At 41.4% G+C, this 26,271-nt stretch overlaps 5 protein-coding genes across 6 annotated transcripts; 3 read left to right on the forward strand and 2 right to left on the reverse strand.

Annotated features, from left to right (window-relative positions):
• Nucleotides 1-4,378: 4,378 nt before the first annotated feature.
• On the forward strand, nt 4,379-12,828 carry LOC140764063 (mitochondrial aspartate-glutamate transporter AGC1). 2 transcript variants are annotated; one of them, XM_073102520.1, is made up of 10 exons: nt 4,379-4,985; nt 5,159-5,459; nt 6,536-7,890; nt 8,040-8,158; nt 8,262-8,386; nt 9,673-9,772; nt 9,945-10,022; nt 11,036-11,119; nt 11,728-11,813; nt 11,993-12,828. In XM_073102520.1, the coding sequence occupies exons 3-10, from the start codon at nt 6,648-6,650 to the stop codon at nt 12,126-12,128; spliced, it is 1,971 nt and encodes a 656-aa protein (XP_072958621.1). In that variant the 5' UTR covers nt 4,379-4,985; nt 5,159-5,459; nt 6,536-6,647; the 3' UTR covers nt 12,129-12,828. The 2 variants fall into 2 exon arrangements, with proteins under 2 accessions (XP_072958621.1, XP_072958620.1); XM_073102519.1 differs by having other exon boundaries at nt 4,379-4,956.
• A 502-nt stretch (nt 12,829-13,330) lies between these two features.
• Nucleotides 13,331-15,303, reverse strand: LOC140763018 (uncharacterized). Its single transcript, XM_073101042.1, has 2 exons — nt 14,940-15,303; nt 13,331-13,687 (listed from the first exon to the last, which is right to left on the reverse strand). Exons 1-2 carry the CDS (start codon nt 15,238-15,240, stop codon nt 13,473-13,475), a joined length of 516 nt encoding a protein of 171 aa, XP_072957143.1. The 5' UTR covers nt 15,241-15,303; the 3' UTR covers nt 13,331-13,472.
• A 1,811-nt stretch (nt 15,304-17,114) lies between these two features.
• Nucleotides 17,115-19,453, forward strand: LOC140762612 (subtilisin-like protease 4). The gene is made up of 2 exons (XM_073100484.1): nt 17,115-17,638; nt 17,758-19,453. The coding sequence occupies exons 1-2, from the start codon at nt 17,115-17,117 to the stop codon at nt 19,451-19,453; spliced, it is 2,220 nt and encodes a 739-aa protein (XP_072956585.1).
• A 948-nt stretch (nt 19,454-20,401) lies between these two features.
• LOC140762613 (subtilisin-like protease) lies at nt 20,402-22,969 on the forward strand. Its single transcript, XM_073100485.1, has 2 exons — nt 20,402-20,973; nt 21,226-22,969. The coding sequence occupies exons 1-2, from the start codon at nt 20,402-20,404 to the stop codon at nt 22,967-22,969; spliced, it is 2,316 nt and encodes a 771-aa protein (XP_072956586.1).
• Nucleotides 22,970-23,035: 66 nt separating this feature from the next.
• On the reverse strand, nt 23,036-25,744 carry LOC140763369 (subtilisin-like protease 4). Its single transcript, XM_073101533.1, has one exon. It carries the CDS (start codon nt 25,528-25,530, stop codon nt 23,245-23,247), a length of 2,286 nt encoding a protein of 761 aa, XP_072957634.1. The 5' UTR covers nt 25,531-25,744; the 3' UTR covers nt 23,036-23,244.
• Nucleotides 25,745-26,271: the final 527 nt, after the last annotated feature.

Below are 26,271 nucleotides of genomic sequence, written 5' to 3' on the forward strand. Positions count from 1 at the left end.
AATCTCTCTCTCTCTCTCTCACTTGTCAAAGCCATGATTCAGCTCAATAGGAAAGCATCAGCTGCAGGCTAATTAATGCCTATATTCTCCTTCTCCTCCTCCTCCTCCTCCTTCTTCTTCTTTCTTTCTTTCTTTCTGGACAAAGACCCTGATACAGGCGGAGAGACGCCTATCCCCCACTCTGTTGTCCTTGCTGTCTTTCTGAGCCTTGGAGGGAAAGGCAAGCAGACAGTGGAATGAGACAGGAGGTAGAGCAAAACCACACCAGAGAATGTCCTTCCCTTTTAGACTTTGCGAGCCACAGCACAGGGGTAAAGAGAGAGATTCCAAACGCTAGTAACAGTTACCAATTAGCCTCTCGTGAGATCCATCCATGGACCATCGCTCACAGCATCCCCTCACAGTCATATGATTGAGGCGATATTCTTTTCCCCTCTCTCCTCCTTTTTCTCCCCATATATAATCCTCTTCTCATGGGAAGTGATGATTAATGATTAATGATTTACATCTATAAACACCCTTTAAAAATAACAATCAAAATGATTTTATTTTATTTTATTATATTCTCACTCTTCTGCTGGACTTGGGAATCTACGGACCGGGCAACAGTAATCCAACGGCTGAAATTAATTAAATTTGATTGACTTTTGATTTCCATTACGAAATTTGACTTCTCGACCTCGTAGTGTCGAACTTCGACGGCAGAGATCCTCGGCCGTCGAATTCCATTCCCTTTCGGACATAGAAAGTGGGAGGGCAGCCGTGACGTCTCCTCATTCCTCAACTTCGCCGAAGAAGACGACTTCAGTTCTACTTGTTTAAATTTATAATCTTCGAGTGATTCATAGTTAAACGTGATATGACTAATATTATTGGATATATGCGATGTTCGAACTAGGAATAGCTGGACATAATATTATCTCTCTCTAAAGAATTGTATTATTGTGGAGTGAAAGAGATTTCACTCTTGCGACGAAACTAATTACTTTTAAGAGGAAGGTACACAAGTATGCTTGACCTCGCAAAATATTAAGTTCGTCGATGACTAAAGTTTGAAACAAAATGGCTGAACAATGTTGACCGTATGCAATCGTACTTCCAAAGTCGTATTCGTGTGGTGTCGTTAATAGTTATCACGTTTATATCACAATAGGATTTGACTTTAATTGCAAGACGCCAAGGAATTAAAATCAAATCATACAAAATAAAAATATTCCTAATCCATTTTGTCAAACCAACGTGTAAGACGTATGTTACAAGTAAACTTCCACCAACAAAATCTATCTACAGGTGGTAGTGAGATTCCAACCATTCGCCCATTCGTCCAGTCCCATCCGAAGAAGCATGCCAGTTTTATAAAAGTTTAATTCCACTATTCCAGTACCTTAATATGCTCATCAGTCATCACCACTTGCATTCTTCCACGATTCCAATAGTAGTTTAGAAATTACTTGAGACAAAATTGTAAATACCACGCTATATTTTGTTCTCTCTGTTTTCTTTTTCTTTAAAATCATAATTTATTTTATCTTTATTATTATTATTATTATTCATACTCTACCTTATGACAATATTATGAGTTGATTTTATGGTAACAATAGTTACATAATAGATAATATTTTATTATTTAAAAAATAAATAAAAGTTCAAATATGTGAAATATAGTTAAGAAAACTGATAGCAAAATAGTTTTGAGGTGTTTAAAGTTAAATGAAAGAGGTCTGAAAGTGTGAATGATAATAAAAGTAAAAGATATAATATTTTTTTTATAAATATCAATTTTTTATTTATTTTTAATAAAGCCCATATATCCTAAAAAAAACCAAGCCATATTTTTTTATTATTATATATATTTATTTATTTAACCTGATTAACTTAACAAAACAACTAAATCAAACATATAAATATACCAAAACACTAATTTCTAATATAATATAAGCGAGTTTCACCCAAACACTGAATTATGAAATGTCATCGAAGCTAAAACTATTACTCTTCTTAATATTAAATGTCATCTTAAGAGAGAAAAAAATTAAAAATAATATGAAAATATTTGAAATAAATTGAGAGAACTTTATCTCTAATATAGTTTAAATATCGGCTGTTATTTATCAGAATCTTCCTTTTATAATAAAAGTTATTTGGATTATTATTTAGCACAATCCAAACAGTTTCATATCAAACTAGCTGTGTTTCAAATATCGAAATAAACTATCCCTTAAATTCATTATTAAATAGAGTAGATAAAATAAATCTAATTTGGTAAAAAATAACATTAAATTCAAAACACCTTCGTAAATCGTTCCTTGATCGAAATCATCAAAACCGAATCCCAATATCGTACGTCTTATTGGGAATTGCGAAGCCGGTTAACTATCCAAAAAGTTCGAGTGCTATATAATTTGTACTTTTGGCGCATGTGCTGTAATTCCATATTCATATTTACCAAAGTTCTAACAAATATTTAATTTATAATACAATACTATGAAATTAAGTTACTGATTAATTTTTATGAGATATTTATATAGGTCGTTGAATCCGGTCAATGATTAGAATTTCAAAACGTATTAGATATAGTGGGCTAGTTCTCTCTCTTCTCTTCTCTTCTCTTCTCTTCTATCAAATAAATAATTTCTATAGTATTATTTGGGGGGTATTTTTAAGGTAATAAAGTCATATAGAAAGATATATTTTAAAAAAAATTAAACCTATTAAAATCTTCTTATTTGAAAGATTCTAAACAAAGCGTAGTAGGAAAAAGACAAAGAGTTTGGTGGGATGGAGGTTTTAAAGTGTATAATATAATAACTGTGTCGTTCCTCTCTGTAAATATATTAAAAAATTGTCACGTTTCCCTTGTCTCTTTGGGCACTACCATATCTTAAAAAATGATCTGATAGTAATAAAGAACTGCCTGCAACTCAGCATGCATATGCATTCAAATCTTTCCCTTCATTTAATTTCATGATAATTTGAATTAAAAATATGTTTCATGTTAAACCCTGTCACTTTTCCTAAACGAGCAAATATTTTAATTTTATTTAAATTTTTTGACACAATCTTATTATGCAAAGGTAACTTTAAATTTTAAAAAAAAAATTAGGGAAATTTATAAAGAACACCCTATCTTTTAATAAAATTATTTACAAATCGAACCTTATAATTCAGTGAATATGTACGTAGGGTAGGGTGTAAATCATAATTATATTATAAAACAGGGTGTTATATAAAAACTTATAAATTGTCAATTAAGCTGGGCAATCTATCTTATGCTAATCATTCGATCTAATTTTCAAATAGATGTGCTACCAAACCAAGTCATCGACAGCTCAATAATCTATTAAAAATAAAATTTGCTCGAAATAAAATAAAGAAAGTTAATACTTAGGACCATGTGGTGAGCTGCCACCTACCAGTCTATCCGGGAAGATGGGATGGCTAGTGGGAAGCAAGAACGTGAACGTCGGATGTCTGAGAACGCCACATTGGCTCGGCCCCCACAAAGCCAGGTGGGCCAGGAGGCGGCAGAGCTGGTAATTGGAGTGTGCTTTTACTTCGTCGCAATTCTTCCCCTTCTTCCCTTTTTGTTCAAAAGGTAAATAAAAGGAGGTGTCATCTTCGAATTTGTTTATTTCATGAAAAGAGATATTGAAAGCAACCGAAGCTGAAATAATTGCCTACTAGACTAACTTTTTAGAATGACATTATTACGTACCCGAAGAAGAAGAAGAATAATGATAACATCTATGTATTTGATAGAAAAAGATACTAGGATAAAACGTTGCAATTATTTAACTTTTATTTCTTTATCGTTGGTTGATGAAAAACCTTGCTTGATATCAATAATATTTTATAATTTACATGCTATATAATATTTATTTATTTATTTTATATAAGTAATTTTATAATTTCGGAGCTCGGTAAAAGATGGACGCATGCATCCTCTTGAATAAAATAATTTAGTTGTACCACTAAGTCATCTTCAATTAAATCTTCGTTAAAATATATTAAAAAATTTGACTAACCGATTGAATAGATGAAACTGCTCTTACTTTCTCTTTATCATTTCAAAGATTATGAAAGGAAGAGGGAGTGTCTATCTATTGAATTAGTTAAAATTTTAAAATTATTTCTATTAAAATATTGATAAATATGACATCACGAAACATTTAAATAGTTGAAGGATTGTATATGTTTCTTTTCTTTTTCTTGATATTTAGAGGGGTAAAAGATACAATTAACCCCGGTTAATCTGATGCTACTACGTGTCTACGTGTGAGTTGTTTGGTTGACTGTTCATGGCATCCATAGGGTTTCATGCTATTAATATTCTGAAAGCGAGTGTTAATTCTTGAATTTGCTTTCGATGAGATGGCAGGCAGGCGGCATCACTCTCACTGTGAAGTGCTGGTCAGCTGATCCAGACTCCAGAGGATCTTATTCAACAGTTGAGTTTTTCTCAAATCCATCTACAGTGATGGCACTATGGTTGATCCGAACCTTGATGCAAACTGGAGATGCCATTGCCTGCTATATGTATATATATCTATGACAAATTAAGCTTGTGAATTCCCTATCGAAGGGCAGTTGACAAATTATGCGAAAGATTAAGATGAAAAGAAGAAGAAGAAGAAGTAAGAATTCAAGTGAGTAAATAGAGGTCTACAAAAAGTGACATTCACGTTTTAAGCTTCTTCAGTGTTGCATTTAGTCCAGCAATCCTAAGAGAGAGGGTTTATAAAGAAGTATAATTCTAGTGTCTAAGATGACATGGAATACCCTGGGCTTGTTTGACTTAAACTTCACCGTGGTGATCAGAACACAAGATCTCAGATCGCTGGTCGAAGCATCGCCATCGAGCAAATAAAATTAATTTGTCATTTGCCCTTCCACGAATTGTACTTGTGGCTTTGAAATCTGGGTATCTTTTCGCGGGCTTAACGATTTCAAAGACAGGTACTTGTCACAAAGATTGCTCTTATTTGGTGAGCACATGGGCAATCATCCCCTAATCCAATACTCGGATCTATTATTATTATTATTGTTATTGTTGTTGTTGTTTTTGATAATGATGTTGTTGTTATTATTATTATTGTTATCATTAATCTCTCTCACTGGATTGTTGCACGGCTCCATTATCTGTTATTATTTAAACTAGATGGATGGGAAGAGCTAAAAACGTGCACAGAGGAGAGGAAAGAAGATAAAATCTCTCTGCTTCTCTTCTTCCCACGAAGAAAATGCTGCAGGAAATACACTGGTCAGTAATCAAGGACGGTTATGGAATAATTGAAGCAATAAGAATAGAAAACGATGCTTGCTCGAGAATATTATCTTCTGCCGTCCTTTTAAAAGAGGAAATGGACGGCCTCTGAGAGCCTACCACCGAAAAGTGAGAGCTTTTCTTGTTGACGGCTGCTTGCTCTTCAATCTGTTTGACGTCGCTCACTATGCTATAGGTATGTGGCTGCTCTGTGAATTATGGTGCATGCATAATGTTTGATGAAATGGTTCTGAGAAGAGTATGTAACTTCTGGTTTGATTTTACTGGTTTTGTGTATTCTTATGTTCCTCTTTCTTACTTTCGCATCCTACCTGACGATTGATGTTGTTGTAATGTACTCATTCAGTCATTCTTTATTCATTAGTGGTGAAAGCAGTATGAGTATATGAAACAGGTAGGGATCGTAAATTGGGTAGTTTAACATGTACCCAAATATATGTTTCTCTCTCAATTAGAATTGAACTCTATTCTCGATCGGTAGTTTGATGGTTAGATTTAATGCCAGTTGAAGAACAGATTGCTATCTAGAAAAGCATTGATAAATTGCATAAGAGGGGTAAAAAATACTATAGGGGAGTAAATAAGATTCTGGATATATCCCAAAGGCATCATAGAGTATAAAAGTGTTATAAATGTGTTCCTAATAAGTAAAAATACAGGACAGGAATGAATGATGCCAGTTCCTAACTTTCATGATATTTATGTGAGTGAAACTAGTAAGTACTATGTTTCAGTTTCAAGACAGTCTGCTCTATTTTACTCTTCCTTGCAATTTCCACTTTTTAGACAACCTTGAATCCTTGATGTCAAAGGCAACTTGCTTGTATTCTGTGGAAAAGAGATTTCAGCATCCTATGAGATATCAATTATCAATCGTTTATCTGTATGCAACTGATTTCTGTTTATGCCATTTAAATTGGACTCTCCCTGTCTAGCTATTTATGCATACTATGTCAATGTTCTAATAGAATTTCAGTATTACAGAAAGTATTCGCTGACCTTTCCTGACTCCTAATCTTGCTTATGTTCCTCTTTTGTCAAACTGACTAGCTATTTGAAATTTCTTGTTTTACCATTTGAAATCATTTGTCATTCCATTAGGTTGATGTTCTCAGTTAGAAATTGTCAGCCTAGATAACCTATTAGGAAATGGCAGGAGCACAAAAGAATTTTCCTTTATTTGTCTTCACATGTTCCTACTATCTTCTTATGCTATTTATTTGCTTGATATATTTTTTTTTCTTCTTGCAGTTTTGAGTGGTCAATACTCGACAGTATTTATAGATTCCTGTTAGTGTAGATTGTCAACCCAATAGCTCTCGAGACTCAAGGGTTCTTCTAATTGAAGGCTTTTGAAAAAAAAATGGCATCCCAACGTCGAACATCAAAAAGTTACAAATCTTCCATAAACTATTGGTGGATTCCACTAGATAAACAATCCCTTGAACCAGATTCATTTCTTCCCAAGTCCATTTCTCATGGAAAAAACAGTGCACAGTCAGAAAGTAAGTTTCCTCACAGAAAAATGAGTACACAGCAGTTTGTATCAGCAGTTGCTGGGATCTGGGATTTTATTGGTCAGCCAGCAGTTCTTCACACCAAGGAAAGCTTCAGATACCATGAGATTTGTCAGAAAGTAAGCACCACATACTACTCTAGTGACCAAAAAGAACAGCAATTAGCATCCAGCAGTTGTGAAACTATGGGAAATGATATCAAATATAAAAACTGTTCTCCATTGTCAGCAAAGTCGGCTTTTGAAGAGCTTAAAGAAATAAAGAAAGTATTACTCTTTGCCTCATGCAATAGGGATATCAGTAATTCTTTCATCTGGAAACATGTGCCGACTGATGGTACAGTTCCACATCTAAACTCATTTCAAACTGGTAAGGTTGAAAAAAGAGAGGCTTCTAATGAACTAGAAAGCCCTTCTGGAAGCACAAATATGAAAACGGAATATCAGATGAAAGATCTGGTGATGGTGGAGGAGCGTGGAAAGGATGATATCACCATCAGCCAAAAAAACAACTATTCAACTGACTTTTCTACCAGTATGAAGAATGGGAGTAATGCCACAAGCATTTGCCAAGACACTTCAAAGGATAACAATGTGAATCGAGAAAATTTTCAGCATGATAATTCTCTTGATCCGACTTATTCACTTCAATCAATCACAAGTACTAAAGAGGCCATCATAGTTTTGAGGAATCTGACTACTGGTCTAGACTTGGATTACAACATTGAACTCTTAACATCTACGGATTGCACTAATTCTCAGCAGAAAAATCAAACAGATTCTCATTCTATGGTTAGTAACCTGGCAGTAGAAAATTCTGCCAAGAAGGAACATTATGTTCATAAGAATGATGATTTCTTGCATCAACAGCAAGTTTTAGAGTGGTACTCTCCACATAGTTGGGCATCCATACAACAGAGACTCCATAATGCATTTGCCACAAATAGGAATGCTATGGCAGGAGCTTTGGCTGGAACTTTGGTTAGCCTTTGTCTACATCCTGTTGATACAGTTAAGACTGTAATCCAGGCTAACGGCACAAGTCAGAAATCTTTCTACGAAGTTCTCAGTCGTATCATAACTGAAAAGGGTAAAGTTCTAGCCAAAACTTTGTAGATTGTGAAATTAGGAGCTTACAGCTTGGAGCCATTGTAATTTCATGTTATCTTATTCCCTTTCTGTCTTTGAAATTATCTGGGAGTCTTAAGACTGTTAACTGTATAAAATATATGTTTACAGGTGTATTGGGGCTTTACCGTGGAATTGCTAGCAACATTACTTCTTCAGCACCAATATCTGCAATTTATACCTTTACCTATGAATCAGTCAAGGGAGCTCTCATACCTGTTCTGCCAAAGGTAGTTTATCTCCTCACATTTCTCTAAGCTCCTCAATTTTTTGGGCAAATTTTAGGAAGACATGATTTACTCTCTCTTGGTTTGACTGTTTCTTCCTTTACAGGAGTACCATTCTTTAGCCCACTGCATCGCAGGTGGTTGTTCAAGTATAGCAACCTCATTTGTCTTTACTCCTAGTGAACGCATAAAGCAACAGATGCAAGTGGGTTCACAATATCAGAATTGCTGGTATGCATTGTGTCTGTTACTCTCATCTTATACTTGGTAATATGGGAATATTTGGGGATCACCATTATTACTTCAACTCCTATAATAAAAGGGTGTTAAAATGCCACCAAAGTTACGAGGGTAAAGTGAGAAAGAAGGAACACCTTCACATTGCAACAAAATCCAAGATCTTCTTAAGCCTGAGATTCTACAAGGTGTACTATAAAATAAGGATTCGAGTTTCGGCCGATCCCGAGTGGGATCGGCCGAAACGGATCGGGATCAGCTAAAACCACTTGGTTTTGGCCTGCTGCCTGCTGCAGGCGGCTGCAGCAGGCAGTTGTCTGCTGACAACTACTGCTGTCAGCAGCAGCTAGAGAGAGAGAGGGAGAGAGAGGAAGGGAGAGTGAGGGAGAGAAAAGGAGAGAGAGAGAGAGAGAGAGGGAAAAAGCAAGAGAGAGTGAGAGAGAGAGAGAAAATGAAAGAGAGAGTGAGGGAGAAGGAAAGATTAAAAAAAAGGGTATGAGAGAGAGGAAAAAAGGAAGAGAGAGTGAGAGAGAGGGAAAAAGCAAGAGAGAGTGAGAGAGAGAGAGAAAATGGAAGAGAGAGTGAGGGAGAAGGAAAGATTAAAAAAAAGGGTATGAGAGAGAGGAAAAAAGGAAGAGAGAGTGAGGGAGAAGGAAAGATTAAAAAAAAGGGTATGAGAGAGAGGAAAAAAGGAAGAGAGAGTGAGGGAGAGGGAAAGATTAAAAAAAAAGTTAAGAAAGAGAGAGAGAAAAAGATAAAAAAAAAGAATGTGGGAGAAAATGAATACTTTAGTCTAACAATTAGAGGGATAGAAAAGAAGAGAGGGAGAAAAAGATATTTTTACTTTTTAGGCTTTATATGTGAGTAATTATTATTTCTTATTTTCTTATAATTTTTTCTAAATTTTTAAAAATTTCTCTAATATTTTTAATAATATTTAGAATTTTATTTAATTAAAATAGTCCGATCCGATACAGGCGGCCGATACGGCCGATACAGCCGATACGTATCGTTTTTTCGGACGGCCGATCCCGATACCGATTTTTGGAACCTTGCTATAAAATAACAAGAACGAAAAAAGCTTATGGAATAATTCTCTAGCATTAATTTAATCTATGCCAACACTAAACTTACTGTTTTATGTTCTGTTTCTATCAGCAAGGTTGCTAGATGCAGTTTCTAATCAGTAGCTTAGAACTATTGCAGGTTCATACACTTCATATGCTTCATCCATAAAAGTTCCTATCTGTTGAACACTAATAAGAATCACGTGGTGTCAGGAATGCCTTGATTGGATGTGTGGAAAAGGGTGGTATCACTTCATTGTATGACGGATGGTTTGCAGTTCTTTGTAGAAATATTCCACATTCTATCATTAAGGTACTTGGAATGTTTTATTCTTGCTTTTGTTTTACTTGGCAACTGTAAGGTGCATCAGTGTTGGCTCATCTGACTTGTAAAGACTTTATTCTTTCTGACCTTTATTTGATTTATTGTTCGTTAACAAAACCTTAAGGATTTTAGAAATCTTACATACTAAACTTACTTGCAGTTCTACACCTATGAAAGGCTGAAGCAGATGATGTTGACATCAGCAGCACCTAATGGTAGTCTCAGTTCATGGCAAACAGTTAATACTCTATCCTTTGTTTTCAGGTTCTTATGTTCTAGCTACAAAATCCTTTATCATCCTGAAGATAAAATCTCCTGTTCAACACAATTTGCAGTTATTTTCTCTATTACCTGTTCTAAATCTTATTACATTTTCCAAAGATCTCATGTGGTATTTCCTAATTATTTTGTGATAGACCAATTTTGATTCAAGACAGCTTGCCATTTCTATTTCGTGAAGAAACTGCATGTTAAGCCCACAGAATTCTAGAAATGACAGAAAATTTACTTTCACTGGTAGTTATTTATTCAGAATAATGTACATTAATTTATTCTATTCATTCTGGTTGTATTGATTTAGTCTTAGAAGTTGTTTATGTTTGTATTTTAGAAATGAACCTAGCTTCTCACTTACACATAATCATCCTTCTCTTGACCTATGTCTAGAATGATTTGGATATCACTATTGGATTGCACGAGCTTAAATCTTGACATATAAGGCAGTTCATCTTAGGTTCTTTTTGTTCCTCAAATTGCTTTTTGTAGGGATTTGCTATCCTTTCTAGGAGAAATAAATTATTTAGTTGTAGCCAAACACAAAAGTCTGCTTCATTATAGATCCCTCTCCATTTGGTGTATTTCTCTGCCAATTGCACATTGATGGGAAATTGTCTATGATGAGTAGCACTTAGTGAATTATCTGTGCCAGCTTAATGCAGTAATGAATCGTGTTGCTATTAGGTTCAAGTCTGCAGGATTAGATTACTCTGGCAGGGGTCAGCATTGACTTCTGTATATTCTGATCAAGTTTTCTTGATGACTAGCATATTTTGGAGCTATAAGCTTCTCCTCTTCTGTACCTTTTATGTTAAGGAGCAGATTTGCCAATGTTCTCAATTGCATTTAGTTTACATGATGTTGTTCTCCTTAAATCTGTCATTTATCAGTATCTATGTTGATTGTTTAGAACTTTAGATTTGGATGATCACTGAAGTGTTTTAGCAGAAGGACTCACTTGTTACATCTTTCCAGTTAGTATGTGGAGGCCTTGCTGGATCTACAGCTGCTCTTTTTACAACGCCCTTTGATGTCGTAAAGACAAGGTTACAGACACAGGTAAGTTTTATATGCAGCATTTTTTTTTCACCTGAAGTCAAGTTTACCTTTTCACCGATCTTATGGCATACTTCTTTGACATTCACATCCTATTTTGTCCTCAAGAATAAGTACAAAACCATCATCTTTAATTTTAACTTTGGATTTATTTATACTTAAAATTCTTTAGTTGATCTGTTTCATGAGCCTACTATGAGAGCACTAAATGCTTTGATGCATTGGAAATTAAGATGCTTAATTGATGTGGATCTGGCTTTAGGAGTCATGTTCCTTTTAGATCTTGTCTATGCTTACAGCAAAGTTGAATTGTGATTCTTTTACGAATACTGTTTATCAGCTCGAGATAACAACAATTTTTACCTATATTCAGCCTGTTCTGTAGTTTGAAATAGCATCAAGTTCATGATTCAGATCTTATAATGGTCAACGATTGATGCTTGTGGGTTCAGATTTTCATAGTGTTGGCTCTGGATTTTGCCCTGCAATTACTTCTGTTACCATGACAGACAATAACCAAGCCTTTAATCCCAATTATTTGGTAGTGGACGTTGCTAGTTGCCAGTTGCATGAGATGCTGTTTTCTGCTTTTAATTCATGACGTTGTGCAGGCTCCAGGCACTCTTGGCAAGTATTATGGAGTCTTTCATGCGCTTCAAGAAATTACCAAGCAAGAGGGGTTGCAGGGTCTTTATAGGTATCATTTAGCTGAGTGGTTCTGATTGTCTTACTGAGTTATTCCTGCAAAATCACTTCTGACCTTTCAAACTATTTAATTGCTGAATTACTTCAATGATGATTTTTGTAACTGTATTTACTCAGAAAGTCAAGTAATTGGTGGATAACTTATGATGTGAGCCTACTCACTGTTTTCAGGGGCTTGGTTCCGAGGTTGGCTATGTATGTATTGCAAGGAGCCATCTTCTTTGCATCTTATGAGTTTCTGAAAGCTGTTCTTTCTTTAGATGTTCCAAAATTTCCAGCTAAATTCATTGAGAATGAACAAGAGTAAGATGATACTGTGCAACTGAGTACACATAAATTGCATTCCTAGACAGGGGTCATGCACTATTACAGTAACCAAGGATTCTTTGGAGTCGATTCACTTTGATGGCAAAAGATATACAACATCTTGCCATGAAGAAATGGGCAAGGCTGCAGATAATAAATGATGGTTTGAAATGCTTTCCCGTATTTGGGTTGATTTTGTGATTCCCTTGATTTTTATAATAGAATTTAAGGCATCTTAGTGCATATCCTTGTTTTTCTCTTCTTTTTATAATTGTGTTTTACTATTCTCCTTGTCTCCTACGAAACTTTTTGAAGTATTATTTAAGTTTTTCTTATCTGATCGAGCGAGACAGACAGTTCTTATTGCTTTCAGTTCGATTTATCAGTGTACTTATTCCTTTCTCAAGTTGGAATTCAGACCTGAGCACAGATAAAGAACAAACGCAAGGCGCAGGAATCATATCCAGCAGCAATCCTTCATCTATTTTGACATGTTTAACTTGTGTCTGTTTATGTTTGCTTTGGCCAGGAAGATAAGTTTGTAACATATAACACAGGTTAAAAGCAGAAAGAACTCTCTTTAGCTTCTGTCAAAAAAGAAAAGAAAAAGGAATAACTGGACTTCGTGATGCAGTTTCTTATCTATTTCAAGATTTCAGAAGCACAAAATTTCAGGATATATTCTGTTGAAGAAATTCCAGTCTTTCATTTCTACACAAAATGTTTCCGCTGCTGTTTGAAAAACTGACTCTTTTCTTTCAACAATCTAGTCAGGAGGCACTACGTACTATTTTTAATATAAAGAGAAAAATTTAGCTGTAATTTACCAAGTAAAGGTTGCTAATATAATTCAGATCCCCTTTCTCATCCATAATTTTCTGAGACTCGAGTAAATCTATCCGGTGAATAAGACAAGCATTTAAAGCCATAGTTCCTTACGAGCATTACTTCTCAGCAGGTAGATAGCTGTAAGCAGCCATTATTTCTCAAGTGGCAAAACAAACAAACAGTATCATAAAATTTGAATATCATTATCACAATTATGGAAAGAATCGAGCTGCAAGAATCTCACTGAGAATTTGACAAAGTAGACGATGTCTTACAGTAGGCAATGCGAAGATAATGAGAAACATGGCAGAACAATAATGACAACAAAGGCTATGCAAAGTCGAATTCGAGAAGGAAAACCTGAAGACAGTTCACTGAGAACTTAACAATTGCTTTCATCAGGACTGATGCATCAACTACCCAGTCCAGATGGCACAAATGGTACATTTAATACACATTTTGAATTTCTCAATATACATCAGGGGGCTTTCAAACATAACACAACAGTTTCACAATGTTATAGTTTTCTTGTGAAAGCAGGATGTATCTTTATGTTACACTGTTCAAGTTTGTCTATCTTTGCAATACATTCATTCATTCGCTTCAATATAATGGGCATTGCAGCAATGTTGCTAGCAGTTTTGGCTCGGAAAGTATCTAACTTTTCAAGCATTCTTTGATCAGGTTCTGCAAATGATGCCCCATCATTCTGTCCAGATCGTTCCCAGGCTTCTGCAGATTAAATGCAAAGCATTAATTGTTGGCACTGAGAAACTAAATAACCGAGACAAACCATTTCCAAAGTGGACTCAGGAAATTTGCTAAGCACACTGCTGTGACATGAAGTCATTGAGAACATCCAATATATTTATAATTACCAAAAATAAGGTGTCTCTAAAATACCACGATAGCAGATAATCGATGTAATCACAAGCTGATATAGTGATATTTAATTGACCAGGAGTCAGTGCTATGTATTTTGATCAACATTACAAAATATCAGCTCTCAGACTAAGTTGTTCTATCAAGTAGCTCTGGCTGCTGTACACCAGTTCAAAGTCTATTATAAGTCGACAAGTAGACATTATTGTAAAATTATCTCCACATACTTATGCAGGGTAATTACAAGCAAAAAAGAAGAAGATAAAATTACCCCTAAATGATTTTCATACGCTCACAAGTCAACAGGCATACATTATTTGTAAAATTATCTCCACAAACTTATACAGGGTAATTACAAGCAAAAAACAGAAGATAAAATTACCCCTAAATGATTTTTCATATGCTCATAGTAGAATTGCATTCAAAAGGAAAGCATGTATAAGTTAACTTGTCTTCCAGCAAAGATAGGGAGAAGTAGAACAACTTAAGATACAATGACATGCAAAAAATGAAGCAATGAGGCAAAGGGGCACAATCTGACTTTAGATGAAGATCTCAGCTAACATGAATATCTGACTTTTGATGGAGGATAGGAAAACCTTGTTCCCAATTTCGTCATTGAACTGTAATGATAAAGTTACTGTGGGAATATAAGGGCACAGAAAGTAGCAAAGTTGCAAAAGCATCAATTTTCACATATAATGTAATAACCTAGATACTAATACAATGTTCTGAGCTACATTACTGGTATATTAGTTCCTAACCCACTAATAACCACACAATTCATCCAGCGAAGGTCATTGGTAACAAACCATATATAATTCCATCATAAGGTCATTCTTATACTCCAAAATCCGCATAGTAAGGATTGTGATGATGTATTGTACCTGAGATCAATTTCATAAAGGTCTTGACCCTAAAAAATCGAACACATTCAGCCAAAAATCTCAAACAGAATTATAAAGCTACGATTTTTCTAATGCATCTCTACCCGCAATGCACTTATCAAAGCCTTCACCAAACAAAAGATAAGCTGATGCACCACCTCCTTGAAACGAAACCCTAACAAGAAAAACAAGGATTTGGACCAAAGGGAACATACCGGCGACCGGGTCACCGCTCACTCCGGCTTGGGCGGAGCGATCCAAGGGAGAAGAGACACCCACAACCTGAGGTGGAAGATGCGGCCTCTGCGAAACGAAGCTCGAGGAGAGGCCCTCTAGGAGGCGATCTGGGATGGTCCTCCGGTACTCGAGAATCCTACGGCCCATTTCGCTCACCTCCCTTTCGAGCTCGCGGATTCCCACCACCTCTTCCTCCTCCTCCTCTCCTTCGTCCTCCGCTTCCACCGACTTCCTTTTGCGTAGGGTTGGGGCTTCCCTCTGCGAATTGGTCGGCATCATTTTAGACCAGAGCAAACCCTATAGAGCTCAAGCTCTTGAACGACTCGGAGATAGAGATAGCGGTAGAGCTATCAACTATCAAGCAAGGCCAGGCTGGGCCGATCAAAGCCCATTATTGTAGACCGGCTAAGATTTTGGATCTAGTAGGCCTATATATATCTATATATATCATATCTTATAGTTCCATGGGCCCACTTATTGACTAAAATCTTCTACGTGATCCAACCATTCCATGAGCCCACCTCTGTCTGGCTCACATGATTACAAAAACAAAAAAAGATTCCCTTTTAGCTACGCAACAAACCACGACGCGGCCTGTGGACCTCCTCCCCCCTCCCATCACCAATCCAGATCAGAGTCGTACATCGCAAATCCGACGGCACCTGTGCCATCTCCACATGCCTCCCATGTTCTCGGCCTGGCCCCCACCTCACCTTGCTGTCTTTATGGCCAGTTCTTTCGACCATCATCTTATCATCTAACATCATAGCGCATGCTTAGCCCAACACTCCACGCCCAACTCCTTCCACTTATATTCCAAGTCTCTCTCTCTCTCTCTCTCTCTCTCTCTCTCTCTCTACCAAAAGGGAAGGGTGAAAGGAGGAGATGGAGGAGGACGAAGGAGTGCAGGAAAGGCATTGCATCTTCTCATGCTGGAGGCGAATCCGTTTGTCGTCGCTGTGGCGAAAGCTGACGCGGTATCAGAGTGAGCGTCGTCGGAGAAGTAAGCTGTTGGTCAAGAAGGGTAATTTCAATTACGATCCCTTGAGCTATGCGCAAAATTTTGACGAGGGTTTACTGGAGGAGGACGAGGAGGGGAGATTTCATCGCAATTTCTCGTCGAGGTTCGCCTCCATCGGCAATTCGTCGAGCATAAAACCTGAAGGAAAATAGGAACTGAATCGAACACACGCATGTGTTTGATATGTAATTGGGGATGAGGTCATAAGTGTATATATGTTATTACCAAGTACTGTGAATTTTGTTTCTTTTATGCTGCATTTGTACGCAAATCCTACATCAACTATACGTAGTATTTAGTATTAGTATATATTTTATCGCGTATATTGCGGCATCTGAAGTACATATACAAGAGCTGATACAGGTATAGATAGCTATTTTAAATTCACTCTTTTTTTTCTCATCAGTATGAAAGTTAGTGGACACTTGAGGATCATAATTGGATCTCATAAATTTATGTTTTATAATTAGACTGGATGTTCCAATGATGTCTCTTAATTGTTAAACATTTGGAAGTTACTTATGACATAGAGATTATAATTCTCATTGTCGAATGTAGTCTTGTAGTCTAGTATAATTGTATGCCAATCAATAATTGGTTTACTCTATATAGCTAGATCTCATGTTTACTCATTAATTTTATATAATTTATGAGCTTAGCTTCCTACAATTTATTACTTTAAAACTTACTACTCTTTGATTCCTAACAAATCTTGGGCAATTTCTAACAACCCGTTACATATTTACACATGGAGATATACGATTTCTCATTAAGAATAAAGACTTTGACTTGCCCTCATCTGACAGTTTATGATTCAATTGGAATGTCATAGAAGTCTTTATTATCTCTCAAAAGGAATTTTATACGATCCTGGAGAATGTAACAACAAATTCGTGTGGCGATGAACTCATATTGCTCGTCTTCTTTATATATAAGTTTTGATCAAAACATGCAACTGCTGAGAAATACTAACTGTTGACGGTTGGCTCAATATTTTGCACCACCCATGAGTAGCAACCTTTCCATCTTAGACCCAACCCAAGTTTAGCAATACAGAGTATACGTGTATTAAATACACTACCCTCCTCAAAATATCATCTTGTGAGCTACCTACGTTCATCTTATCTCTCCGATGGATACTCGAAGGCTCACCCTATCCCTCTTCCTCCTCTTGTCGAGTCTTTCCAATGTATTTGGTGACGATTTAAAGAACTACGTCGTCATTCTTCGCCATTTAGCTAATGCGAACATCTCTAACAACGACAACCGGGACAAATGGCACGCCTCGTTATTGTCGGAGTCCCTTACGGGAACTGATCACGGGCTCTCATCGTCCGACCGGCTCATCTATTCCTACCGCGATGTGGTGAACGGCTTCGCGGCTCGGCTGACCGAGAAGGAGGTGGAGGAGATGGCGAAGAACGCGTGGTTCGCGTACGCCATCCCAAGCAGCACGTACGAGTTGATGACAACCTATAGCCCCAGGTTCTTGGGTCTAAGCGGCGTCGGCGGCGTGTGGAACGAGTCGTCGAACATGGGGGAAGGGGTGATCGTTGGGATCATAGATTCTGGTATTAAATCCGACCACCCGTCGTTCAATGACACTGGGATGCTGAGACCACCCTCCAGATGGAGAGGCCGTTGCGACTTCCAAAGGTGCAAATCAAAACTCCTTAAGTATAGATGTGTGCATGTAGTTGATATGAAATTTGTTAAAGTAATGCGTACTAATTAAAGCAGGCACGAATCTATGTGCTCACTCGTAATTAATAAAGGTGCAACAACAAGCTGATCGGAGGGCAGGCGTTCAACAATGGGTCATCCGAGGCTCGACAGAATCCGGAGGATGTGGATGGGCACGGGACGCACGTTGCCAGCACCGCGGCCGGCGCGTTCGTACGGGAAGCGAGCTATTACGGCCTGGCTAACGGGGTTGCCTCCGGGATGGCACCCCGCGCGCACCTAGCGATGTACAGAGCCTGCGGCGAAAGCGGGTGCATGGACACGGATATAATGGCCGCGGTCGAGACCGCCGTTCAAGACGGCGTCGACGTGCTCTCCATATCTATGGGAATGCACTCAACTCCATTTTACAAGGATATCGTGGCGATCTCCACGTTCTATGCTATCAATGGAGGAGTCTTCGTATGCTGCTCCGCCGGGAACGACGGGCCCAAACGTAATACTCTCAAAAACGAGGCGCCATGGGTTCTAACCGTGGCGGCGAGCACCACCGACAGGCGCTTCGTATCGACGGTCAAACTCGGCAATGGACTCGAATTCGACGGCCAGACCATATTCCAGCCAGGTAATTACGTGCCGCAGATGATGCCTTTGGTGTACGCCGCCGATCACGGAATGCCGAAATGTGGAACCGGATCCTTGAACGATTTTAATGTAACTGGGAAGATCGTGCTCTGCGAGGTCGGTGGTGGAGATGGAGAGATCCTCATCGATTCGGGTGCAGCTGCCGTGATCTTTATAAACTACGAAATATATGGGTACAGCACTAGGGCGGATCCCACCGAGATCCCGACGTCGAACGTCGCGTATGCTGATGGCACCAAGATCGTGGCCTACATCCGTTCAACCGCAAACCCGACAGCAACGTTGATCTTCAAAGGCACGCTGCCGCACGCGCCGTGGTCGCCGGCGGTCAGCCCCTTCTCCTCGAGAGGGCCGAGCATACAGAGCCCCGGGATTCTTAAGCCAGACATCACCGGCCCTGGTGAAAACATCCTCGCTGCGTCACATAAAATGCTCATTGAGTCTTGGGACTACTCCACGACAATCTTCAAAATTATGTCCGGCATATCTATGTCGACGCCGCACTTATGCGGTATCGCGGCGTTGATCAGGAAAGCTCATCCGGACTGGTCACCAGCGGCGGTCAAGTCCGCGATCATCACGACAGCCGATGTCGTAAACCACGACGGGAAGCCGATCGTCGACGAAACCCGCCGCCCTGCAAGTTATTTCGCGATGGGCGCTGGCCATGTCAATCCTCGGAAAGCGTTGGACCCCGGGCTGGTTTATGACCTGGCTCCTGAGGACTACATCCCTTACCTCTGCGGCTTGGGTTATAACGACGATCAAGTATCGCCCATCATCCATCCCCGGCCTCCGGCAAAATGCTCGCAAGTGAAGAAGATTACTGCTAGCGAGCTCAACTACCCGTCAATCTCCGTTTTTCTCCCGGAGAAGTCTAACACGTCAGTGAGTGTAACCCGGGTGGTAACAAACGTTGGCGAAGCGCGATCCTCGTACTGGCTAGAAATTAATCCACCGGAAGGAGTGTCAGTGCGCGTAGTGCCGACGAAATTAACATTCGATCATGTGAATCAGAAGAAGACCTTCACGATTTCCTTCGAAAGAATCGATGGTGGCGGCCGCAAGACGGTGGAAGGGCACTTTAAGTGGGTGTCAAAGCGGCGTGTCGTCCGAAGCCCAATATCCATCGCTTTGTACTAGAATCGCTAAATATCTTGAATCGAGAGCGTCGTGATTCGGGTTAAGGCTCTTCCTGCCATGCTTCTTAATTTGTTACTTAGAATTTGGAACTAATGAGTTCTCAATGTCGGATGGAGTATTGGAGCCTTGGCACCTTTTTTATGAGAAATTGTATGCCCACACAGTCCCTTAACTAAAATGTCAGCAATTAAGATTATTGAAAGCTTTGATACGACTTTATTTTTAATATTATAGTTATGTTTGGTTGACAAGGAATGGAGGGAAGAAAGCGTTGAAATTTATAATAATTTTTTTAAAATAAGTAATTAAGGCTCATTAATATTTAGAAAAATAGAAGTGTTAGATAAAAATAATAATATATAAAAATATGGAAAATATTATTTTATATTTTATAAAAAAATTAATAAATTTAGGAAAGTGGAGAAAATAAATTACAGCTCTATTTTTTTTTTCATTCAGATCTCACGTTAAAATTATTCTCATATAACTAAAATTTAAGACTCTTCGACTTCTAACAACTATTAATAAATTTCTAACGACTTGCATTTTCACTCAAAATAATGAGTTACATTTCTTTCAACATAGATATCCAATATCCAATTTATAATTGCGATGTTATAAAGGAGGTAGAAATGGAATTATGAATTCATGAAAATAGCCAGGCACAACTTTTTTTAAAATGAAATTAAAAAGGAATTGGGACACTAAAATGTCGAGCGAGGCTAATAATAATAATAATAATAATAATAAGAATTTCTTTATGTGCAGGTATACAATCTCTATTACATGCAAGTCCAGGCTGGAGGGTGTTCGGCCTAATGCAATTTAAGCCACTGACGGAACGGAAGGTTCGATCTCAGACCTCGCTAAGTTTAGCAATACCCACAAGAATTTATTAAACGTACGTCTTCTTCCTTGTAAAATTCTATTGGAAGTTGGAAGGGGGAGATGCCTTCGTCCTCTTCAATGCGGCTCTCCCTTTGCCTTTCCTTCTTCCTCTATACCTCCGCGCTCCTCTTCGCAAACCTTTCCAATGCGTTAGGTGACGACGCCGGCCAACTGAAGAATTACATCATCCTCGTTCGGCATCCTCCCGACGTGAACGTCACCAGCCACGATGACCGAGTTAACTTATACGCATCTCTCATCTCGAACTCTCTCATTACCGACGATTCTTCACAGGATGACATCATCCCATCCGACCGGATTTTCTACACCTATAGCGAGGTGGCGAACGGCTTCGCTGCACGGCTGATGGAGAAGGAGGTGGAGGAGATATCCAAGAAGGAGTGGTTCGTCTCCGCCATCCCCGATCGCATCTTCAAACTGATGACCACCCACACCCCAAAGTTTTTAGGTTTACCCATGAGGCAACATGGTGTATGGAACGAGTCACACATGGGGAAGGGGATGATCATTGCGGTTCTGGACACCGGCATCAGGCCGGACCATCCGTCCTTCGACGACAAGGGCATGCCGCCACCGCCGCGGAAGTGGAGGGGACGTTGCGATTTCAAGAGGTGTGTACAAATTTGACCAAACTTCTAAATTACCGTTAACAAAAAAATGTCAAGGGTATTTTTAAAAGACAAATGAAGAGAAAAGTGTAGGTTTTAGATAATATTTTGTTAGAGATTGATTACAAAGTGTGATATGAATATAATAGATCGAAGATTTGAGAGTTAATCACAAAATCAGGGTGTTATTTGATTACGTTTCCCTATTTGAGTAGATGATACTTGGTACGAGAATAAGCCTCGTATGTGGTCGAGTGACTGTAGGTGCAACAACAAGCTGATCGGGGCTCGGACGTTCGTAAGGTCGATGGTGACTAACTCGACGGCCACTATTCCACCTTATGATGTGGAAGGGCACGGGACCCACACGGCGAGCACGGCCGCTGGGGCATTCGTACGGAACGCGGCCGTCTTCGGCAACGCGAAGGGGGTCGCTTCCGGGATGGCACCACGCGCACACTTGGCGGTGTACAAAGTGTGCTCCCCGGACGTTGGGTGCTTAATGACTGACATGACCGCCGGGATGGACGCCGCGATCCACGACGGTGCTGATGTGCTCTCTCTCTCAATAGGAGGACCGTCGGTGCCTTTCTACGAGGACTTTTCCGCCGCCAGCGCGTTCCACGCTATAGCAAAAGGAGTCTTCGTCAGCTTCGCCGGCGGGAACGACGGGCCCGGATCTAGAACCCTCTCCAACGAGGCTCCTTGGGTCCTAACCGTGGCGGCGAGCACCATGGACAGGCGCATCGTGTCGACCGTCAAGCTTGGCAACGGACTCGAAGTCGACGGCGAATCCTTGTACCAGCCCAAGAACCTTACGACGGAGATGCTGCCTCTGGTGTTTGCCAGCGACAGCCGCAATCCAATGGCCTCGTACTGCGTCAATGGGTCGTTCGATGGAGCATTCGACGTCCGCGGAAAGATCGTGGTCTGCATGCGCGGCATCAACGGTAGAATAGAGAAAGGAGGCGTGGTGCGCGCCGCGGGCGGAGCCGGGATGATATTAACGAACGAGCCGGAAGAAGGGTACAGCACACTGGCGGATGCCCACGTCCTCCCGGCTTCCCATGTCACGTACGCCGACGGCACCAAGATCATGGACTACATCCACTCAACACCGAAGCCGACTGCGATGTTCGTCTTCAAAGGCACGGTCATGCACGTACCATCGTCTCCGGCGATCACGTCGTTCTCCTCACGAGGGCCGAGCGTCCAAAGCCCCGGGATCCTTAAGCCGGACATCACTGGCCCCGGCGTGAACGTCCTCGCCGCATGGCCTGAGTCTGTCGAGAAGCCTATCTGGAGTCACAGGACGAAGAATTTCAACGTGATCTCCGGCACGTCCATGTCGACGCCGCATCTCGCAGGTATCGCCGCGCTGATCAAGGAAGTTCACCCGAATTGGTCGCCGGCGGCAATCAAGTCCGCGATCATGACGACCTCCTATCTGACAGCTCGCGACGGGAAGCTGATCCGCGACGAGAGAGATCTCCCCGCAGACTACTACGCGACGGGCGCTGGCCACGTCAATCCTCCGAAAGCCATCAATCCGGGGCTGGTTTACGACATCACCCCCAACGAGTACATCGGTTACCTATGCGGATTGCACTACACGGACGTCCAACTTGGCGCCATCGTCCATCGCGATTCTTCTACTGCAAACTGTTCGGCCTTGAGGAAGATTTCCGAAAGCCAGCTCAACTACCCGGCGATCGTAGTATCCCTTGCCGACAATTTGAAGAACCCAGTGAGGATAGTCCGGACGGCGACGAACGTTGGAGAGGCTCCGGCCACATACTTGCCAGTAATCGATGTGCCAAAAGGTGTGTCAGTGAGCGTGAAGCCGAAATTTTTGACGTTCAAGTATGCGAATCAGAAGAAGAGTTTCGTTCTTTACTTCAAACGAAGCGGTGGTGTCCCCGGCATGGTACAAGGCCAGTTGAAGTGGGTGTCACAAAAGTACGTCGTCAGAAGCCCAATCTCCATTAACTTCAAATAACATTTCTACGAGCACTGTGATTGGGAATTCTTCATAAAGTGTTCCGGTTATTATTAACTATATACTGGTGACGTAATTGAATTCAGTGTCATTGCCAGTTTGCCATATACTATTAAACTTGGCCGCATTGATCGAGTTTTCGACCTTCTAAACATTAAGAAGGTACGTTTATACAAACAAAAAGAAGGTAAAAGAAAACAAGTAAGCCAAAATAAGCAACTAGTAAATCAGATATAGAGGCGGCAAGCCGACGACACCGTAGCAATCACCCATTTCTAACCCTTGAAGGTGACTGAGATCGGACTCCTCACCACACGCTTCTCGGACGTCCACTTCAGGAACCCCTGCAACACTTGTCCGCTACTAAGTTTAGCACTCGGGTAGAAGGCAACCATAAAACTCATCTCTTGGTTTACTTCCTCGAACCGGAGTACCGCCGGTGTCACCCTCACGCGCACTCCCTTCGGCATATCGACCTCCGCGTAGTACACTGACGCTGCATCCCCGACGTTCTTCACCGTCCGACGCACGAAGACAATCTTCGTCGTCAGCGGGACGGAGATCGATGGGTAGTTCAGCTGGGTTTCGGGAATACTCTTAGCCGTCGAACAGTCGATCGACCGGCGAACGATTACGGTTACTTGTGCGCTGGTGTAACCCAACCCACATAGGTAAGGGATGTAATTATATGAACTGAGGTCGTAAATTAGGCCGGGGTCCATGGCCTTATCCGGGTTGACGTGTCCGGCGCCCATGGCAAAGAAATCGGCAGGGGCAAGCAGTTCGTTAACTACCCGATTCCCGCTGCGGTCTAGTACGTCGGCTGTCGTCATGATGGCTGACTTGATCGCGGCCGGCGACCAGTTAGGGTGTGCGCTTTTTATTAACGCAGCGATCCCGCTAAGGTGAGGCGTCGACATGGACGTGCCGGATATTATGTTGAAGGTTGTACTGGAATTGGCTGCTGATGGAGGCCCGACTGCGAAAGGCCAGGCGGCCAGAACACTCACCCCGGGCCCGGTTATATCCGGTTTAAGAATCCCCGGGCTTGCCAGACTCGGTCCTCGAGAAGAGAACGACGTGACGGCCGGAGCCGGATAAACTCCGAGGACAGTCCCCTTGGAGAGAATAGTTGCAATGGGAGATGATGACGAATTGATGTAGGATTTGATCATTGATCCGTCTGCAAAACTGACGTGCGACGCCGGGAGGACGTGGGCATCGGCGAGCGTACTGTATCCGTCGGGCGCTTGGTTCATCAATATCATGCCGACGCCGCCAGCACTTGCAACGACGGCACCCTTCTCGATCCTAGCGATGCCACCACCGCGCTCGCAGAAGACGATCTTGCCCTTGACGTCGAAGCCGTCCAACGAGCCGTTTCCACAGAGTTGTGCGTCGGGTTTACCGCTAGCTCCGGCGTAGATCAAAGGGTAGAAGGTGGTGGCCGACATCTCCGGCTGGTATAGCGACTCGCCGTTGTATTCATGGCCATTGCCGAGTCTCACCGTCGTCCTTATGTTCCGATCCATGGTGCTCGCCGCCACGGTGAGGATCCAAGGGGCCTCATTGGATAACGTGCTGTCGACCGGGCCGGAGTTGCCTGCGGCGCAGCTGACGAAGACTCCCTTCGCTATAGCCCCAAAGGCGCCGACAGCGATGCTATCTTCGTAGAATGGTATCGACTCTCCGCCGAGGGAGAGAGAGAGGACGTCGGCCCCGTCGGATACTGCGGCGTCCATACCGGCCAAAATGTCTGAGCTGGCGCAACCGATCTCGTCGCAAACCTTGTAAATGGCAAGGTGGGCGAGCGGCGCCATGCCGACGGCGTAGCCCTTAGCTTCACCGAGCACTTGAGCGCCTGCCACCATGGCGCCGGCTGCGGTGCTCGCCGTGTGGGTACCATGTCCTTCCTCGTCTACCGGTGCCGTCATCATGGAAGCTTTCTCTTTTCCTTTCATAGCATTAGAGCCACTAAGAAAGGCCCTCGCTCCGATGAGCTTGTTATTACACGCGCTGCCGTTGAACTCACACGTGCCTTTCCATTTCGCGGGCGGCGCCGGCATCGAGTCTCCACTAAAAGAAGGATGATCGGGAAAAATCCCAGTGTCGAGCACTCCGATTATAATTCCTCTCCCGCCGTCGGATGCCCCCCACGCCCCTCCTCGCAATTGCAAGCCTAAGAACTTCGGCGTGTGTGTGGTCTTAAGGGAGTAAAGACGGTCAGGGTAGGCGCGGAGAAATCCCGGCATCGCCGAGAGATCCCTGAGCTCGTGCTCCGTCAGCCTCGCCGCGAAGCCGTTGACGACGTTGGTGTAGGAGTGGACTAGCCGGGTCTCCGTCGGGACGAAGGACTTGTACCATGTCTTTTGGTCGTCGGGCGTGGCGAATGCGGTGGAAGCCGGCGGTTGCACATGAACTATGTAGGTCTTCGGCTCGAGTGTGTTATCGCTGAGGACGGCGGCGCTCTCGGTAGCAGCTCTTACTGAGTAAGAGTTGGAGAGTAAAAGGAAAAGGAAGGAGATAACTGAGAGGAAGGATGAGAGATCGAGGAGTTCCATGTTTAAAAATAGGGAAGTGATAATTTGGTTAGTGATGGGTCGATGTATATATATATACGTGCGTGCATGGGAGGTGTTTATATAGTTTGGAGATCATAGAACGACGACAAGAGGTAGCTTTTCTAATTAACAGCTAAGAGAAGGCCGGCGTGAATTATGTGGCTAATCCCTTCTCGGGAGAAGGATTTGGACGCTTGCAGGCTTGGTCTTGCCGTCACGAGGAGTACTGCCATTCTAAGATGCCAAATTCCAACCAGGAAATGCTCGGCCATTTGGGGGCTGACGGAGAGATGGGATCCCCTCGAAAGGCCGGCTGTAGGAAACTCTTGCAAACAGAGTAGTCGGCAGTCCATGATTGGCTGCAGACGGCATGGATTTAGCCGTCGTTTGCGAGTTTATAGTTACTAGCTTGCGTTGCCCATGGTTTATAGGCCGGAATTACGCGTCCAAAATTTTGACCTAGCTCACACCATAGTGGTGATGGTTTCTATGGAGACGGCATCGCCTAATTTTACAACCAGTGGAGCTTCACACCATACTGATGATGGTGATGGTTTCTATCATTCTATGGAGGGTGGCATTAAACATTGCAGTTTGTGTGTTGATAATGGTGGTTATGAGGATAAAAGATAAAACTAATAATATATTTACATTACGTAGAAGCCTAAGATTACTTTGAGGATTTGTCTATCACTTGGGGGTGCTCATGGACCGGGCCTAGTCAAGCTCGAGCTTAGATAA

The sequence above is a fragment of the Typha angustifolia genome, chromosome 7 (genome assembly GCF_048772165.1).
Source record: "Typha angustifolia cultivar Huaian chromosome 7, ASM4877216v1, whole genome shotgun sequence".
Classification (NCBI taxonomy): Eukaryota; Viridiplantae; Streptophyta; class Magnoliopsida; order Poales; family Typhaceae; genus Typha; species Typha angustifolia.

Coding starts and splice junctions, on each gene's coding strand:
- LOC140764063 (XM_073102520.1), top strand. CDS start 6,648: ATGGCATCCCAACGTCGAACATCAAAAAGTTACAAATCTTCCATAAAC. Junction 9,773..9,944: donor TTCCACATTCTATCATTAAG/GTACTTGGAATG, acceptor ACTTACTTGCAG/TTCTACACCTATGAAAGGCT. Junction 10,023..11,035: donor GTCTCAGTTCATGGCAAACA/GTTAATACTCTA, acceptor ACATCTTTCCAG/TTAGTATGTGGAGGCCTTGC.
- LOC140763018 (XM_073101042.1), bottom strand. CDS start 15,240: ATGATGCCGACCAATTCGCAGAGGGAAGCCCCAACCCTACGCAAAAGG. Junction 13,688..14,939: donor GAGCGGTGACCCGGTCGCCG/GTATGTTCCCTT, acceptor TTTAATCTGCAG/AAGCCTGGGAACGATCTGGA.
- LOC140762612 (XM_073100484.1), top strand. CDS start 17,115: ATGGATACTCGAAGGCTCACCCTATCCCTCTTCCTCCTCTTGTCGAGT. Junction 17,639..17,757: donor GGCCGTTGCGACTTCCAAAG/GTGCAAATCAAA, acceptor TAATTAATAAAG/GTGCAACAACAAGCTGATCG.
- LOC140762613 (XM_073100485.1), top strand. CDS start 20,402: ATGCCTTCGTCCTCTTCAATGCGGCTCTCCCTTTGCCTTTCCTTCTTC. Junction 20,974..21,225: donor GGACGTTGCGATTTCAAGAG/GTGTGTACAAAT, acceptor TATGTGGTCGAG/TGACTGTAGGTGCAACAACA.
- LOC140763369 (XM_073101533.1), bottom strand. CDS start 25,530: ATGGAACTCCTCGATCTCTCATCCTTCCTCTCAGTTATCTCCTTCCTT.